Source organism: Eucyclogobius newberryi, unplaced genomic scaffold (genome assembly GCF_026437365.1).
Source record: "Eucyclogobius newberryi isolate DKJ021-1_F unplaced genomic scaffold, fEucNew1.0.hap1 SCAF_1, whole genome shotgun sequence".
Taxonomy (NCBI): domain Eukaryota; kingdom Metazoa; phylum Chordata; class Actinopteri; order Gobiiformes; family Gobiidae; genus Eucyclogobius; species Eucyclogobius newberryi.
This window is the reverse complement of record NW_027315723.1, coordinates 14693697-14713502: the sequence shown is the minus strand read 5'-3', so window position 1 is coordinate 14713502 and position 19806 is coordinate 14693697. Positions and strand designations below refer to the sequence as shown.

At 38.5% G+C, this 19806-nt stretch overlaps 1 protein-coding gene across 1 annotated transcript; it reads left to right on the top strand.

The window, feature by feature from the left end:
* The first annotated feature begins 1206 nt into the window (after positions 1-1206).
* plcd4a (phospholipase C, delta 4a) lies at positions 1207-19537 on the top strand. The gene is made up of 16 exons (XM_072432986.1): positions 1207-1284; positions 2913-2960; positions 3055-3213; positions 3799-4027; positions 4241-4370; positions 4661-4892; positions 5632-5833; positions 7475-7619; positions 9273-9425; positions 10253-10420; positions 15245-15401; positions 15730-15846; positions 16289-16467; positions 16894-17026; positions 17752-17901; positions 18386-19537. Exons 2-16 carry the CDS (start codon positions 2936-2938, stop codon positions 18472-18474), a joined length of 2268 nt encoding a protein of 755 aa, XP_072289087.1. The 5' UTR covers positions 1207-1284; positions 2913-2935; the 3' UTR covers positions 18475-19537.
* Positions 19538-19806: the final 269 nt, after the last annotated feature.

The window sequence follows — 19806 nt, the reverse complement described above, 5'->3', positions numbered from 1 at the left end:
AATGTTTTTATTATTAATGCTGTGGAACTTGAGCAGGGAACTGAGTTGGACTGTTAAAAACAATAGAAAAACTTTCAAATTTCACAATATTTCAACATTTTCTCATGCATTTTGTATTGAAATCCACAATGGAAATATAGCCACAATGCAATTTATATATGAAACTTTAGATCCTTGCAAAGCATCTTGTCCTGCTACCTGTAGCTTAAATTAGTTTATAAATATTTAAAGAGAAGAAACATTAGCCTAAACTTGATGGTGTTATTTTGTCGCCGGTCGCTCACTTGGCAAAAAAGAAACAAGGTGGTCCTAAGTCAAATCTGAGACTAGATCTTAGTTGTGGAGACAACGCATGAGGAAAACACATTTATAAAAGGAATTGGCTTGTTTTGAAATAATTATTTGATTGAGAGATAGATGCAGTGGTTATTTTATAATAATGTATAAACGATTTGTCATAATTTTGAATTTATATTATCAGTGGTTTGTTTTTTTATCATATTTATTTTTATCAACACATAATAATCTGTTTATTAATTTATCGTAATGTAATAATATTTCCGAATAACTGTAAAATTTGGCGTATTTAATTGCAGTTTTTATAGTAAGTGTGGGAATATTTATAATCAACATTTTATTTTTAAAAGGACGTTTTTTTTTTTTTTTTACCATTTCTACCTTTAAAATGACCAGTAATGGTGCAATATGTAACTTTTCTGAGGGTCGTCTGCTACCTGCTTTCCTCCTTGCAGACATGAAATGTTACATTTCTTTAGGTATTCAATATCACTGCTGTTTTTATCACTAAAAAAACCTCTCCATGGAGACGTATATATTTAATGCCATACCGTGGAACATTCAAGGCAAAGTAATAACATTTCACTTGAACACATATTATCAAATGTGTTCAAGGGAAATTATTAAATGTTATCATTAAATATACCTAGTCATTATAGAATCATATTATTTGCTTTGCTTTAATCTAGTTTGATAAGACCTAGTCAAATGTGCATATCTTTGGGTTAAAGTTGACTGCCCTGAGGCTCTATTGTTCCACTCCTGGAGGTTTGGCAAAGCGTGCAGCCTTTAGAGAGTCGACAAATGGGCCCAAACGTCCCGGGACAGGAGCAACAAGTAACGAGGAGGAAGAGGGGAGGAGTCTGGCTCTAGTTTAACACTGGGTTGTCCCATTGGAGCAGAGTCATTACAGCATGCAACCGACGACCAAGGAACATACAAGCGATTTCAAATGACCACCACCAACAAGGGATACACCTAAAGCTGGTAAGAACTTGGTATATTTTTGATGATTGGAGATGATTGGAGTTGGAGTTTGAAGATGAAGATGTTTGAGTAGACTGCCGAATGTTGCAGAATGACTAAATATGTTATGTAAGCTAAAGAAGTTCAATGAAAGTGGTTACATTTTACATGGAGAAATACATAAGTTGGAAGTTATTGGACGTTTTTTATGCAGTTTATATCGGAATTGTATTGTACGTATTGATTTCTATTGATCATAATTGCTTAAAAGTAGGCTTAACAAATGTCAATAGTTTATTATACTTGGTAAACACTGATAAACTCTTAGCAATGTGGCTATTATAACTGGATCGATTATTAAATTATGATATTCCTTTGACATTGACTTTTAATGGTAATGAGTAAATTAAACTAATAGTAAAATCCAACTATTTTTTCTTTTACAGAGTTCAGTGCTGGACCGCCTTTACGTAATGTTTACATGCACACATAGCTCTTTTATGTTGAAACATTTTTAGTTTGTTTGGGGACTCACTAACCAGCATCCACCTACATAAACTAGGCCTACTAGATCATACAATATATCATACAAATGTATTTATCAATTAAACAAAAGAAAAAAGATCTCCAGCCTTCAGAGTTAGCTATGATTAACATGAAAAAGCATGTCCAGTATTTATTTTAATATACTGTCTTTATGCTCTATTTGACTTGCATTGGCCTATGTATTAAGATGCACGATTACTCTCTTTTAAGTTGATCTAATTTTAATATGAACTCGTCAAAATTAACTTTGAGCTAAGCTAACAGTAGTGTATAGTTTTTTCATGCCACGATGAAACTAAGTGTAGAAAAAATAACTTGTGGCTAAATGTGACACATTACGTTAATGTCTTTACCATGTTATTGTATATGCAGAAGTACCTAATGCAGCTTCATTTATGTTTTTATTTCTCTCAAGATTGGCTGAGGAAAGAAATTGTTTAGGCTTGTTATTGTTCTTTTAGTGTATAAATCATTTGGCTAAATATTTATGGTAATTTTAAGTGATTGAATATTTGTTTGAGTCACTCTTGAGATTTTTTGTCAATTGCAAAGTTACTCAAATTGACAACTATATTGTATTTTATACAGAATCTTTCTGTATTGAGTCGAATGTGATGATCATTTAAATTGTAAACCCTTGTGGACCGCTAAATTGACCAGACAGGGATTTGAGGGAATTGTAGTTGGCTCAGTGTCAGAACAAAAAGTTCAGGATAGACCAGGACTATAACAAACAATAGTACTTTATATTTATCCAATGAGCGTGCATCGTGGACTGTTTAGTGTCCTAGACTGTTTCAGAGTCCCCAAACAGGACCAGGATGAGGGCTAAATAATGGAGCAGGTACAGGTGTGGAAATGCTCTTTGGGTGTGATTCAATACAAGCCTGAAACAGAGCTGAAAGTGTCGTCGCAATTCAAGACATTTAACAAGGGTTATCAAAGTTTAAGGACTGAGTTGTGTAATAGAGGACAAATGGCCGACTGTTATTGTAATAGTTTGACATGTTGTGTTATTTATAGGCAAAGTCTTTGGTTATTTCTGCCTGTAACTTCATCCTTAGCAAAAACATGAAGATAATAATTGTAATAACACTTTCTAGATGGCCCTGTGAGAAGAAAACCAATGGCTTCCACAGGCACTGGCTTCCGTGAGTACACAACTCACTGACATAAATAATAGTACATTTTACTTTGGTTTATAGTCTGTTAGTCTATCTAATGTGTGATGTTTCGTGAACTCAGGGATCCAGTGCGATGACAACCTTCAGTCGATGCTGGTGGGGACGGTGATGAGGAAGATCAAGTCTCGGACCTGGAAAAAGCAGAGATACTTCAGGCTGCAGGATGACTGTATGACCATCTGGTACCAGTCCAAGAAGGCCGGCAACGCCCACTCCACTTGTGAGACACTATCATGACAGAGCAAATATATATGTATATACATATGTTATATAAGTATAACATTCACAATTTTAATATCAAGAGGAGAGGGTTAATTATCTATGATCATCGAGTTACTCATCACATATTGAAGACCTTCAACATAGTCCATATGTACTTTGGGCAAAATAAATTTACCTTTTTGGCAGTATTTATTCAACGAACAAAATGAACTAATAATAATTGAACTAAACCACAAGCCTGTCAATCCAGCTCATATGGTGTCCAGCGGCCAATGGAATCACTTTGCTCTGGTGAAGTGTGTCCTCCAGTGAATTGGCCCCTCCAGGCTCCTGGACCATGTGCTGTGTGCAGGCCCCTCCCCTTATATGATAATGAGGGATCCACCCATACCACATGTGGTCCCTCTGAAGACGTTTCTCCTGAATTGTGCCATGAGCCTGCTCTGCCTGGTGGTTGTAGAGCATCTGCCTATGGAGCGGTACATGGCAGGTTCAAACCTCACAAAACACACTGCAGACCAATACTACAGCTCGTCTAGAAAGAAACAATGATTATTGTAACTCTCTCTCGTTCTCTCTCCAGTCTCGGTCAGTGATGTGGAGGCTGTTCGTGAGGGCCATCAGTCCGAGGTGCTGCTCTCCATCGCTGACGAGTTCCCGGCCGCCCGTTGCTTCACTCTGGTCTTCAGGGGGCGCCGTGGGAACCTGGATCTGGTGGCCGAGTCTGCAGAAGAAGCCCAGTCCTGGATCAAAGGCATGAGAAAACTGATCGAGAACGTGGAGAACATGGGCGAGAGAGAGCGCATAGACCAGTATCCTTTTTAATCTTGAATTCAATAATTGTGTAAAAACACTTTTTATATGGATACAGAAGCACACATCAGTTTTATTTTGACCACAAGTCCTTTTTTTGCGACATAATTCTACTATGCAAGACAAATTTCACTGTATGATAGGAAAAACGGCTTCCTGAAGTACCGTAGTTTACAGTTTTAGTTGTACTAGAGACCTTAATAGTGCCTCAGATGGATTGGAGATTGGTTCAAAAAGGCGGATAAGAATCACGACGGGAGGATGAACTTTAAAGAAGTGAGAGACCTGCTAAAGATGATGAACGTGGACATGAACGAGCACCATGCACACAGACTCTTCACCGTGAGTCTTATGGATCTTAAAAACTGTGGTTTAGAGATTTAATGGATAGAAACAAATTGTTCTTGTAAGGAAAGTGTAATGCAGTGACTGATGAAACATAAACAAAGATGACAAGACGTTTTCACACTAAATATATGACATAAGCAGCTAAATAACAGTAAGAAAATTTGATCTTTTATACTATTTTTTGCTAATAATACCACCAAACAAATTGCCTTGTTGATTTGAGTTCCATTTATTCAATACATTTCTTCTAAATTGTATTAATTCCTTTGTTTTTACATTTTCAGATGGCAGACAAATCACAGTCGGGCAGTCTGGAGGATGATGAGTTTGTTTTGTTCTATAAGATGTTGACGCAGCGCGAGGACTTGCTGCGCGTGTTTCAGGAGTTCTCCACAGATGGACAGAAGTTCTCGCTCAGGGACCTGGAGGACTTTCTGCGGGAGGAGCAGCTGGAGACGGGGGACTGCCACACACAGGCGCAGGGGCTGATGGGGAAATACGAGCCCTCTGAAGCAGGTGATACTGGAGCACACAGAGCTGAGGGCTTCAACTAGGGGTGTGCATTGCCTTAGTCACGATACAATAGTTCACAATATATCCCGATGCTGATTAAAATGGCCATCTATTGCCATCTTTTTCTTATTTTGACATTTCACAAAATTAAAACTTTTTTTTTTCTGTTTTGATGAGTCATACTATAGAGGATTTCTGATATTAGCATTGAATGAATCAGCATTGATACTTAATCAGTGAAAGTATTGATACTTTAGTAACACAGGGCGCATCCAGTTTCCAAAGCGAATAAGCCACTTGTCACATCTTACAAATAGAATCATTTACCGTAATATTATTGCCATAATTACTGTATGTTAATTGATTTTTTTGCTTTAGCAGGAGAGAATGTGAGACATGTGAGTCAGGAGGACATATATTTGTGTAACTACAGGTCTGTCTCACTCATAAATGACTTTGAATTCATAAGATCACATAAAAACAATCTCATTCTTTGCTCCGGCTTGCTGACCACACTCAGATTAGCTGTACATTATACAGAGATCTTATGAGTAAAATCTTCTCATATATTCCAATAAATGAATTGGGGTAAAGGATTATTTAAAAAAAAAAAAAAGGTGCATTCAAACATCACTAAACTAAACCAGGCTAGAACAGAACCAAATCTAGTCTACATCAGTACTAATCTAGACTAAGTGATATGTGATAAGCAAATCCAAATTCTTACTCGTCTTGTTTCTAGCTAAGCAGATGAAAGCCATGAGTTTCGATGGGTTCCTGATGTACTTGGGATCAGCAGAGGGAAACATCTTTGACCCTAAATGCAGAGGGATGTATCAGGACATGGGACAACCTCTGAACTACTACTTCATCTCCTCCTCCCACAATACATACCTGATGGAGGACCAGCTCCGCGGGCACAGCAGCGTCGAGGGCTACATCAGGTCAAATTAAGGCTCCATTTGTACTTACAAATACAGTATGTTCTACTACTAAAGTACTAAACATAGTACAAAGCATGACGATTCCATAGACACGAGCACATTTCCAACTGAATCCAAAATTACAAGTAGGCAGAGTACCCCCACCAGGAAAATACAGTGCACCTCTCAACATAGAGCTTTTTTCACTTTTACTGGGAAAGGAAGCAAATACAAGTTACAAACATTTTATGCCTTGAGTATAAGTAACAAATGGAAAGATGAAACACAAAAAGTACAACTTCTTCATTTGTAACCAATAATTCTTGTATTTTCCATTCTGATTTACAATAAAACATTGGCAAAATATACTTGAGATTGTATGAGCTTTTAGAATTGGATCTGAAAACGGACATTTTGCGTTTATGAATATTTTCAGTCAGAATGTTTTTGCTTTATAATTTCACTTGATACATTTCTGAATACCCCTGAACAAAATAAAATGTATATGATTTATTTTAATTGTTTTTACCCTTGTGAAATAAAAATAGCCCCTTGTGAATTGGTACAGTAATTGTCCAGGATGTACTTTGTCTGTCCTCTGGCTTAGATGCTGACCAGCTTAAATATGCTCCATCGTAATTACTAATGGACAAATTGAGTGTTAAATCTCTTCTTCTGGTCTTTCTCAGTAAAACCCTCCCTTTAATTCACTTCCTCTTGTCCTCTGTAACACTCTGCCTCCATTCATGTGTTCAGTTCATTTATATTAGAGGCACTGACTGTGTAATGTGCTGACGTCAGGCACCATTTAAGAGGCTCTCAATCACATTTACACTTTACTGCTCCATCCAGTAAACCAGGACCAAACCATGAGGCCCATAGAGATACACAGGGGAGGACAGAGAGTGGATTAAACACTTACATTACATGCATTGTGTCAAATAAGGACCACAGTTGCACAAATTAATTAAAGCACTTATTAATTTGTGGAGTGGAGGTCACAAAACCATTTTTGGGTCAAGTCGGGGGGAAAGAAATTAAAGTAATGGAGGAATGGAGAGGTGCAAGGTTGTATATTCTTTATTTATGCAGGCTTGGGACTCTATTGGGACTCAGGATTTTTAATACCACAAGGATAATAGTGCTATATTTGTTCATTAAATAAAGTAAAAGTTAGTTAGTTCAAATATATTGTAAAAGCAGCTCTTAGGGTCAAAATGAGACCATTGTGTGCAGTCTGCATCAAATTATAGAGCATTTATACCGTCCTCTAAACTGAAAATGTGTTGTTAGCGTGGTAGTTTTGTTGTCAATACGGTAAAACTTTGCTGTGGCCTCGGAAAGTTGTGAAAAGCACTTATAAACTTAATAACTTATAATTACTGAATAATTTGAAAGTTTGGAATGGTTCTGTTTTTTTACATTTTCAAGATTGCAAAAAGACTTTAGAGTTAAAGAAATGAATGGCTACGATTGAATTGGCATTAAACCTTGCTTTCCCAAACGCTGGTGCTTTCAAACAGAACGATAAAGTGGTCAGGCTTGTGAAATGTTGAATTGTGTGATGAATGTACAATGGTTTATTACAATCTTTTTGAGCATCTACATAAACCACCTTATGTAACCCCCTAAAGCCTATTACCATAAATGTGTTGATTCCAGGGCTCTAAACAGGGGCTGCCGCTGTGTGGAGGTGGACTGTTGGGATGGAGCAAATGGAGAGCCGATAGTTTATCATGGACACACCTTCACCTCCAAAATCCTGTTCAAAGATGTGGTCAGCGCTGTCTCTAACTACGCTTTCAAGGTAACTACATTTGACTCTTTTGGCACAGTAGTAGAGTTTTCACCTTTCAGCATAAGATCTTGAACAATGAACAATTTGGGCCATCACCTTATTAGATATTAGATGTTTTGAATATGCAAAAGTCATCAAAATATCGCATACGTTACAAAGCTGAAACTCATCAATAGTCTGTGTAGATTTGCACTGGTTTACTCTACTAAAGATACTTTTTCGAGTACTTTAACAATAATAAAAAATAACATACCGGTGGATATAGATTATTACTTTATTTTGTGTTTATTGTAACTGCAATATCGATCAAAATAGCTTAATAGAAATCATTGACCTTCTGTTTCCACACTGCTGAAAGTTTTTAATGTTGAAAAAATGGCTATGTGACATTCAAAGTTTATGCATAATCTCGAGTAAGTGCAGAGTTGTGGGCGGGGATAGGGGGTAGGTGAAAATATATTATTATTACTATTATAGAATATTTCTGTGCACTCAAGCTTCAAATGCAGGGCAGTATAGGATTATTCAAACATGCATGAATCAATCAAAAAATATGAATTGATCGATTTTGCATAGCATAAAAAAATCCAATTATCTTTCAGCTTTGCAATTAACATAAATCCTAAAAAGCTTGTTTAATTGGCTGTAATCCTTCATCTACCAAATCTAGCTCGCGATCTTGATCTTTGGGATCTCACTGCTCCTCACAAGTGTGTCGCAAGTACAAAAGGGCACGTCTGATACTGATAATGGAAAGTATTGGTGAGAATTGTGACGTACATAATTTAAAGTATCTTTCTAAATTGGGAATATGACCCTATATCCCTGTTTTGAATTATTAAGAAAAACAATCAGTTTAGCAGATGTTTTGTCCTTGTAAAACCAAACCAAAAATCCAGAGAAGTGTCAGAAAAGGTGCAGTGTGTAACATTTCTGGTTCATTGCCTTCCCCAAATTAGCATATATTTCCCCACAGGCATTTTTATTGCTAAAAAACATGCATTGCTACTTCTCCACATATCTGACCTGTAACCACCTGCTTGTCTCCATGGAGATAGATGTTCAGTGCCATACTGTGCAACAATCCAATCCAAGCAAAGCAATAACATCTACATGGAGACGAGCAAAAATATGTGGCAAATGTGCAGACCTTAGAAATTTAAGTTTGGATTTCTTTCATGAATAGAGTTGTTTTGTCCTCTGCCGTTCACTTGAAACTATGACCACACATAATGTCCGCACAACCTTTTGCCTTAATTAAAACACATGTAGAAATTGCTTACTTGGCTGTGAATTATATAACTTTTTACTGTAACTGCAACTGAACTCTTCTGTATATAGTGTCCGGTTGACCCTTTGCTCCTCTCAGTCGGGCAGTGCAGTCCACAGGTGCCCACTGGTTTTAGTTTCCCTACAACGTGATAATACTTACCTTGTGTTGAGTTACAGCCCTCTCTCTCCCCTTTTCTCTTCTCTATTTCTCAACCCATCTCTCCCCTTTCTAACGCTCTTCTCTCTCTCCCCTTTTCCCTCTGCCTCTCTCCCTTTTCTAACATTCTCTTCTCTCCTTTCCCCCTCTATCGCTCTCCTCCCTTGTCTCCTCTCTCTTTCTCACATGTTTCTTTTCTCTCTCTTCCTCATCTCCCCCTCTCTACCGCACAGGTATCGCCCTATCCCGTGATCATGTCCATAGAGAACCACTGCAGCGTGGAGCAGCAGCGCGTCATGGCCCAGCACCTCACTCACATCCTGGGAGACAAGCTGCTGAAAACTACCCTGGATGGAAAGCCTCCCATCAGGCTGCCCTCGCCCCAGGTGCAGGCCACTGTCCTCAACGCACCTTTCAACTCCAGGACACAAATATAACATTTAACAATATCCTAATAATCTCAGGGGACATTATTATTGGAACTTTGGCAGGCCAACAGTATTGTAGAGTTCTGAGAAGAGCCGCCAGAAGATGAGACGCTGCTCTCAGCTACGTATAATTGCTATTGGCTATGTCACTTCTACATGGGTTATGATGAAAATTTACAAACATGTATTTTTATTTTCAATACTATGGAAAATGCTTGATACTCAATACCAATTTTAATTCCACAATGATAACAAAATACAACGTTCATTAATGTGGTCTTCATTTGTTCTGATACAGATCAAGATAAAATGTTTCAGAAAAGGTCAATTTTGTGTCCTATGTATATGATTTTGTCAGTATTGAATTATCTAAAAATAAATATCTAGTTTTGATTCAATCAGTATCTGGGGATTTTGGGGCTGTTTAATTAGTGTTGCCCCATTACAGATATACTGAAAATGCAACTCTTAGGATCAAACCACAGACCACTTTGTGTGCATCTGATTATGAATCATTTCTATCAGGTAGAGCTGATGCTGTTGCAGGCGTCACTCATCGTGGTGAATATTTGAGATGTTTGGCTGAATTTAGGAAAACATAGGAATTGTTTGAGCTTTTGTTAACATTTCAATTTAACTATTTGTCACGGTTCGAAAACTTAAAAAATCAAGTTCGAGTTTGGTTTTGAGAAACTGTATTGCTCACCTTTATCTGCAACAAGTCTCTCTAAGGAGCCTGAACAATGCAGCGTATAGAAGCTTTATTTTGTCCCTGTGAATTTCAGGAGCTGAAGGGTAAGATCTTGGTGAAGGCCAAGAAGATCGGAGGCCTGGAGGAGAGCTTCTGTGGTTTGGTGGAGGACCCTTTAACAGCAGAGGTCAGTGATGAAGAAGAGGGAGCAGAGATGGACGAGGACAGTATCCACAGAGACAGCCTACGACGCAGGGTCATGGTGAGTCAGGAAACAACACAACTCTCACTACCATTGTCTAATTACCATTCCTTTAGTATGTGGCCAGCTTCATGTAACCAAACTTTCTGACTGATAAAGTAAAGTTACTGTTACATAAGCAGCCAATTCTTCTTCTTCTTCTTCTTCTTCTTCTTCTTCTTCTTCTTCTTCTTCTTCTTCTTCTTCTTTTTCTTTGGTGTTTTATGGCGGTTGGTATCCAAGTGTTACATTACCGACTTTATTCTTTAGACTTCTCCTATTTCTTCATCTTCTGCAGCCAGTTAAAAAGCATTTTATGAAACACTTCACTGCGACACTTCCTCCTGCATCTCTGCCTGTTAAACACGGTCTGGTAACTTGGACTAATTGATGATTTCATATTTTAGGTACATTTTAAATATGGAATACAGCTACAGACGGATTAAATTCCCAAAATACAAACACTTTCATTGATTATAGTCATTTTGTTAATTACTTAATACACCAAATTCTGTGAAAGGAACATTAATGATTGGTTTTATAAGACAGAGTTGCTATTGTTTTTCAAAGAGTTATTAAGCAACTTTGAAAGGCTGGAATGTTCCACAGTATAGCATTTGACCTATCTTACTTTATGGAGAAGGTGATGTCACTCGGCCAAGTTTTATTTTTACTTTTATTCAACCAGGAAAGTACCATTGAGATTACTATTCTTTATTCTACTACATCAGCACAGTTTAGACAATCACAATCATTTGTTTCCTTAAAATTGTTACAAACCATAGATCCAATTTCCAAACCTGTTCCGTGTTGAGGGTTCAGAATATGAATGAATACGGCTGCTTCTTTACCAGTGCACTGTAAGTGTACTGTACTGACTCCTGAGATCCTGAGAATACTGTGGTTTTGTTGAATATTTGCTCAGAGATGGAGAGCAGACACATAATGCCTTTGTAAATAAACATGTACCAGTCGCCTGCGAGGGTCAGTGCTGCCCAGCCAACATTGCAGTGATGGCTGACACTTTGTGATAAATTGCAGAGATGCATGATAAAAAGAGTCACGAGGCTGATCTGTGGAGAGGCGAGCTCCGTCACATTCACTATATTTTTTCGAGTAGATATATTTGAGCAATAAAAACACTTAAGCACTTAAAACACAAAAGGGCATACTGTGGAACATTCCCGATAAAGCATGGAGACAGGCACGTGTGCACCTTTTAGATCCAAGATGCCCCCAGTTTCATCTCGCAGACACCAGCCACACTTTTGGTCATTCCTGTCTCTGAAACCAGACACAACAGAAATATATCAAATCAAATCAAATCAATTTATTTTTGTAAGGTCCAAAATCACAACAACAGTCGCCTCTGAGGGCCACAGGGAGAAATGAATCAACAATGTCTGTGGTGGCGATGAAGTCAGACAATGTCTGTGGTGGCGAGGGACGATGTCCCAGGGTCCTCTGTCCTTAGACTCTCCTTCTCGGCCAGGAAAAACTACAAAAAAACCTCTTTGGGAAAAAAGCGTAGAAACCTGGAGGAGTTCCAGTGAAGAAGAGATCCGACTCTCACAGACGGACAGACGGACACGAGGGAGACTGGAGCTGGACCCACTCTTCAGGCAGATGAGGGACCGACTGAGGCGAACTGGACCCACTCTTCAGGCAGAAGAGGGGCCGTCTGAGTCGAGCTGGACCCACTCTTCAGGCAGATGAGGGACCGTCTGACTCGAGCTGGACCCACTCTTCAGGCAGAAGAGGGACCGTCTGAGTCGAGCTGGACCCACTCTTCAGGCAGATGAGGGACCGTCTGAAGCGAACTGGACCCACTCTTCAGGCAGATGAGGGACCGTCTGAGTCGAGCTGGACCCACTCTTCAGGCAGATGAGGGACCGTCTGACTCGAGCTGGACCCACTCTTCAGGCAGATGAGGGACCGTCTGAAGCGAACTGGACCCACTCTTCAGGCAGATGAGGGACCGTCTGAGTCGAGCTGGACCCACTCTTCAGGCAGATGAGGGACCGTCGGAGTCGAGCTGGACCCACTCTTCAGGCAGATGAGGGACCGTCTGACTCGAGCTGGACCCACTCTTCAGGCAGATGAGGGACCGACTGAGGCGAACTGGAGCCACTCTTCAGGCAGATGAGGGACCGACTGAGGCGAACTGGACCCACTCTTCAGGCAGATGAGGGACCGACTGAGGCGAACTGGACCCACTCTTCAGGCAAATGAGGGACCGTCCACACAGGGCAGGGACCACTTCACCAGGAGAGGGACATCTGGGTCCACAGGTCCTCAGGAGTGAGAGAAAGAGAAAGAAGGCGGTGAACAGTTTGCAAGTGGAATTAAAAAATAAATATTGTTTGATAGCATAAGTAGTCAGAAGAAGAGGATAGTGCTCAAGCTGTCATACTTCCCCCAGCATAGTTACTCCTAGGGCAGCGTAGCTAAAGCTGTGGGTTTATGTTTCTGTTCCTAACTAGTCTGACCATAAGCGATTTCGAAGAGGAACGTTTTAAGCCTGGACTTAAATGAAGAGACTGTGTCAGCATATTTAACATGGGTCGGGAGCTGATTCCATAACACAGGAGCTTGGTAGCTAAACACTCTACCTCCTACAATACTTTTAGAGACTCTTGGGACCACCAGAAGGCCGGCATTCTGAGAGCGAAGAGCTCTGTTTGGATGATATGGTTCTATAGCATCTTTGAGGTAGGATGGGGCCATGTCATTTATGGCTTTGTAGGTCAAGAGTAGAATTTTAAATTTGATTCTAAACTCGACGGGAGCCAGTGAAGAGACTTCAGCACTGGCGTAATGTGCTCGCCTAAAATGTATTCCAAATGAAAGTGCAATATCTAAGCTATTTTTAGTCTTTTATTCCTTCTGTCTTGTACACGCGAGTATAAAGGTTTAAACACGAGGTTAGAGGGCTGTGACAACCTGCCCCACAGCAGTTATTACACCACATGGGGCCCGGCTGTAACACTCTTTTTTATTGATCATTTAAAAAACTTGGTTCAGACCATGCAGTAAAAACCTACTGTCCAACATACTCACCAAACGTAATAATATGTTAATAAATGGATGATATTTTGTTTGAAATAGTGGTAAAAACTTGCCCTGAACGCTGGGGGCAAACAGCTGGCAAAACACACTCTTTGCCTACAGTATGTCTGAACGTCAGTCTACACTGCGCCCCAGGGTACAAGTAGAAGCAGCTTATGGTGTGGAGTGAATGAATAATGCATGGAATTGTGCTTTGACTGTCTGGGAAAGCGCTTTACAAGACTATGAAATAATTCAAGGACTGTTACGTTATGTTTAGTGTAGAGTGCATTGTGGGTAATTGATCACGATCAAAATGAATCCGAACCTAACAAAAAGAAAATAAGTTTTGGTCTCTATCAGCAGATGTAGTTGCGTTGCAGCAGATTGACGTCCCTAAAGAAAGGGACTATGGGAAGGCGTTGCGTAAAGTGTCTGGTCTCATGAAAAATGGAGCCGAGCCCAGCAGCAGCAGACAGTGGTGTTGGATTGAGAGCTCTGTTTACTCTCAGGGTCAGAGAGACACTGCCCTCAGATGTGGCCCATGTGGACTGGGATGAACCGACCGGGGGAGGGGTTTATTCAAACATTATTCAATATTCAGCTCCAATATGCTTGCCTTGTTGTTACATATGTGTTTAGTCTCAAAAGCCCGGTGTTTTGTTTCATTCCAAATGTGCATCCTCCTCTCTAAAGCTCAAATTAGGGGGAAAAAAGTCTTATGTCCTGTATGTATGTATGTATATAGGGTATGCTGGGGTGACTGCGCTCTCTTTAAGGAGACATTTGATCCTGTCGTGGGGATAATTGAGCTCTGTAATCACATCTACTAATGACACCAGCACATAATGTCTCAGTCCATTCACTCAGAAGACTAAATTGTTCCATGAAGACACAGCAGGTGCTATGTTACAACTGTAGTGACACTGGCCCCTATTTTAACCAAATTCTATAACTTTTTGTTGATGAAATTGGTATTTATTTTTCATATTTGACATCGTTCTCCGTTATTTTCATGACCAGGTGGGGCCGTTCAGAGTGGAGTTTGACTGGGTGGTTTCCTTTTGAGTAATATGGTTCTCCCCATCAACCTAAAACATTCACAATCAGCAGTGTAATCTCGATACTGCATGTACTTCTGACTAAGCCTCGCACGGGATCTGTAGATGGACTGGGAGATCCACTGCTCTTGGCGGGTTTAACTCCTGTGGCACTGAAGTATAGGTCAAATTCATCTTGGTCATTTTGGAATAATAAGAACATTTGACAACTCTCCACTGCTTTTTGCTGACCGCAGGTTCCTGTATCACAGTCCTTCTGCAAACTGAGTGCATAAGGAAGGCTCAGAGCACTTAGCATCATGTTTAGTAATGGTCACCCAATCTCCTCAGGTAATGTGGTAATGTGACAAGTGAGTCCAGTCCGGGCCCTGGCTCAGACCCGGGTTAGGGAGGCCCTGTCTGTTTGACTCTCTTTCGTCCGCACCAGGGTTCACTGCAGTTTTAACGCGTCACTCAATTGACGTTTATTGTCACCCAAGCCGTTCTGATACTGCATGAAACAGTACCTCGGGTCATCTCTTTGTATAAGTGTGAACTCATTCTCCCACACGAGAATGAGCTCATTTCAAATATGAAGTAAACAATGCACTTTAATAATACATTGTTGTTGTTGGTGCAAAAATGCTGGATTGTAGGCCTAGAAAAAGTGGGGACAGCAAAAAATAAATCAGAATACCTAATTTTTTTTTCTTCGAAGTTTATGATTGATTAAAGTTATTATTTTTATTTTCTGCAGAAGTCAAAGCAGCGTCTGTCCAAAGATCTGTCGGACTGTGTGGTTTACTGTAAGAGCGTTCACTTTAGAAGCTTCAAACACTCGAGGATTCACTCCAAGTTTTATGAAGTTGCCTCCTTCACCGAGTCCAAGTCCCGCAAGCAGCTCAAGGAAGCCGGTAAGAGATAGGATTTAACTTTACAAATATCACAACATTCACAACATTTAAAAATAACAGATGCCAAATCAAACCAAACCAAAAATGATATTATTTAGTGGCATTTCGACTCCACAAATTATTGTAAACATTTTCAAATATTTTATTGCATTCTATTGTACATTTCTTGCAATACGTGCATCATTATTAATCATGGTTGGGTGAAAAAAGCATAACATTATTTCAAGCCATGTTGTTTGGTATTACATTTTTTCTATTAATTTTCATTTGCAAATAGAATAATCCATTCAAATCACTATATATATTTTCTTCCTTCTTTGTTTTCCAGGAGCAGAGTTTGTGAACCATAACGCTCATCAGCTTACTCGAATTTACCCCAGTGGCTTCAGAACAGATTCCTCCAACTACAACCCACAAGAAATGTGGAACGTCGGCTGCCAAATTGGTAAATGCATGACTAAACCAGATCTGACCAAGGAAAGACAAATTCAGGACTAAAACGGATCTAATCCAGGAATAAATCAGATCTAAACCTACTTCAGCCCAGTACTAAACCCGGTTCCTGTACCTCTTATAGACACTGACCACTGCAGATCCAGAACAATGCTCAGGAGCTGCACTAAATCTAGACTAATCCAGATCCAACCCAGGGCTCAACCAGGTCTTAGGTTCCTCTGAATAGTTATTGACCACTGCCGACCGGGAACATTCTACAAGAGCGTCCATTTTGGAGATCATTTGGAGACACATTTTTATCATCAAAGCCACTGAAATTCTTGAAGTTTTTCCAGTTTCTAACTCATGAACTTTGGTCCTAATATCACCGCCCATAAAAGGACCCATGATGGAGAGATGATACTGTTAACATGTCCCCTGTTCTCTTGCAGTTGCATTGAATTTCCAAACTGCCGGAGAGGGAATGGACCTAAACGACGGCCTCTTCAGTCAAAATGGTGGGTGCGGTTACATCCTGAAGCCCAGTTTTATGAGAGAAGTTGAAAGGAGGTTTGACCCCGACAACCCACAGAAACTGGATGGATACCGGCCCCTGGTTCTCACTATTCAGGTAAAATTCAAGGTTTTTTTGTCAATAAAAGAGGAGGGAAAGTCTAAAATACGTACTGAAAATGTAAAAACTGGAAGAGACTAATTTTGAGTTGGATGAAGTACTTTAAATCATAGTATAAAATCATATTTAATCATTATGTATCATTTTCATTATGAATAATTGTTGTTACTATGCATATTTTTCTACTATTACTATTACTACTGTTCTCACAATACTTGATTATGCTAAATATATCCATCTTTCTTATTGTTATTGAGTATTTTCCTGTGTGAATAATTCGCCTACACTATAGCAACCATTCTTAAAATCTCACCAAATTAAAAATGTGTTATGGGGTTAGGAATAAGTTATAAACATATTTATTTCTGTTTTGGGAATCTCTTGGTAGTAAAAGTTTAACTAAACATAATTTCTCATTTGCAGGTGATCAGTGGTCAGCAGCTGCCCAAAGTGAACATAAAGGAGGGCTCCATCGTGGATCCTCTGGTTCGAGTGGAGATCCATGGAGTTCCTCTGGACCAGAACAAACAAGAGACCAGGTGGATCGAAAACAACGGTACGGATACAGTTTTAACTTTAACTTGATGTATTCAAGAAAAGCAGTGCCAAAAGGGAATAGCTACATCCAGAATTTAAAATGGCTTGAGTTTGGATGGTTTGATTACATTTATTAAATTTTGCCTAGTAAGTTTAGACTTTTAAAGTATATACGACTTTTTACTCTAGTTTTATGAACTGAAAGCAAAATAAGATTTCAGTGAAAATTTAATCTGTGATAAATAAAAAATCTCCACTGGCATAAAAATGTGCTGAAAAAAATTCCAAAGAGTCAGAACAATGTAGTCCAGCTGGATAAATTATGTTAAACTTATCAAAATTACGCAAATCATGTTACATTTTCTCAGTGTAAGTTACTTGCTGTGTAGTGTGTAGTTAATGAAATACTATTTATCTAAAATGTGTTGTTTTAATTAATATTGAAAAATTCTTGTTATATTTAAGTGTACTGAAGATTCATTGAAATACCATGAGAAACAAAAAAATATTGCTCAGGTTGGTGTAAATCATAACCATTGACTATAAATATAGCTAAATATAGACAAAAATCATGACAATTTTGCTCTATGACCCACTCCTACCAGGTATTAAACAATTTTAATAGGATCGTAATTGGTTGGTCAATGTCACTATGTATCATAATGAAGAAAGGCTCTGTTTTTCATCTCTTCATGGTCATAATTATTTTAATTTATTCATTTTAATAGTTTATTTTTCTCACAGGTTTTAATCCCGTTTGGTATGACACTCTTCGCTTCACGATCCACGCTCCAGAGTTGGCCATGGTCCGATTTGTGGTGGAGGATTACGACAAGACCTCAAAAAATGACTTTGTTGGACAGTACACGTTGCCATTGAGCTGCATGCAACAAGGTACAAGCTACTGACCTTCACTTCTGTTGTTATCAGAGTTTCCACTTAATTCCATTCATTTTTAATAGAGAACCATTTAAAAGTCTAGCCTCTAAAATACAATTAAAAAGTAGGTTGATATACATCTGTACCAACAAGTCAAGTTAATCTGAATTATATTTTACATGACAACTACTAAGACACTCCATATTCAATTTCAATTTGTTTTGCCTTGTCTGCAGTGCATTACGTCGGACTATAATATATTACTGTATAATTTTATGCTTACATAGCTCCAGAAGTCAGCATATTCCCCTTTTCCCAATTGCTTTTGCACTGCTGACCGCTTTGTTTCTCTCGTTGACTAAAAGGCACCAGCATCAGTCTTGTGGGTCTAATTTTACCCAGGGTTATCCAGGTGTGCGGGGACGTTATTAGCATACGCACTAAATGTCAGGTGTAAAATACAGAGGAGAGGAGGTTAACCTTTTGTTTGTGTCCTCAGGTTACCGGCACATACACCTGCTCTCCAAAGATGGAACCAGCATCCCTCCCTCCTCACTGTTTGTGCATGTTCGCATCACTGAGCTGTAGAAATAATCAGAAATGTCTTGACACTTTTATTTTGTGTGTTTATAATGTTTTAAATTTTGACAGTACACAAGGCTGGACTGAATCAGAACAACCTGGATTTGATTTGTTCGACTTCAGAACCCAACTGGAGCCTTTCTACGTGGAGTTTTTTCACATGTCTGGGTTGGTTTCCTCTGGTTTCAATCAAAAACATGCACAATTGGTAAAAATCCTGATTTGGAGATGGGTCCTTGCTCCTGATTCATCAAATGCAGAGGACAAATTTACCTTTGGGGATAATAGTGTTCACCTTAACATATGTTTCAAACTGGCAGAACATGTAAAATTTGGTTTAATTATGTTTATTAGAGTAGTTCAATGTGCTATTTGAACTTAAATCAGTAATATATTTTGCATATTTTAAAATCATAATTGATAACTGGTTCATCTTTTTTCTGTTTATATGTTGCAAGTAGGGAAATGTGTCCTATTTAGAAAACCTAATTTATTTTAAACTAGCAATAATGTTTTTGTTGCTGTTTTTATAATAAAGTTAGCATAGTAGCAGTTAATCCTGTCAAATCTAAGTGTGCAAGGTCCGCCCATTCAAGGAGGGTTAACGTCTTGTTTTCTCTCTTTAAATAACCTTTTATAGCGCAATTATTTCAGATCTTAATTTTTTATTGTAGTAAAATAATAATGCCAAATGTGTGGTGTTTGCATGTTGTGGAGCTGTGGTTTATACTATATACTTGTTTGTGATTGTGAAATTTGTGCCATGAGTAAGTTTAGCTACTACTCCATCAGTATTTATTGTAAAATACTTCACATACAATTCTTTAATACATATTTTATTTTGTTTTTGCTTCATCACTAACATAGGATATCATATTTTATTTTAATGGCAAATTTACTGCTGTTGAGCCCAGTTTTGCTTACATTACACAATTCCCTTTCCCCCTTTTTTAACCCTACATGTGTCATTGTATTGTTTTGTGAGCTGTGTTGTATATACTGTATTATCCATATTGAAATTGTGTTTTGATATGTCTATTTTTGTATAAATCCCATGTACAATGTTTAATTTGTGTCTTGTGTATTTTTTGTTGTAGAACATTGCATAGGGAAGAAAAATAGGGAAGAAAAATCTTTGAGTGTAGTTGTGCATAGAGGTTATTTAAGGATGTGACTCAGTTTAGCTTTTGAAATTAATAGATAGACCTGATTCCATGTTTAAACTAAAATAAGAGCCCTCCTTGCTTTTTTAACACATTTAAAAATATATCTTATTATAATGATCAAATTGAGAAAAATGCTTTGTAAAAGTCTCAATGATAGAACGTAATTTACAAT

Coding starts and splice junctions, on each gene's coding strand:
- plcd4a (XM_072432986.1), top strand. CDS start 2,936: ATGGCTTCCACAGGCACTGGCTTCC. Junction 5,834..7,474: donor AGCGTCGAGGGCTACATCAG/GTCAAATTAAGG, acceptor TGTTGATTCCAG/GGCTCTAAACAGGGGCTGCC. Junction 17,902..18,385: donor ATTGAGCTGCATGCAACAAG/GTACAAGCTACT, acceptor TTGTGTCCTCAG/GTTACCGGCACATACACCTG.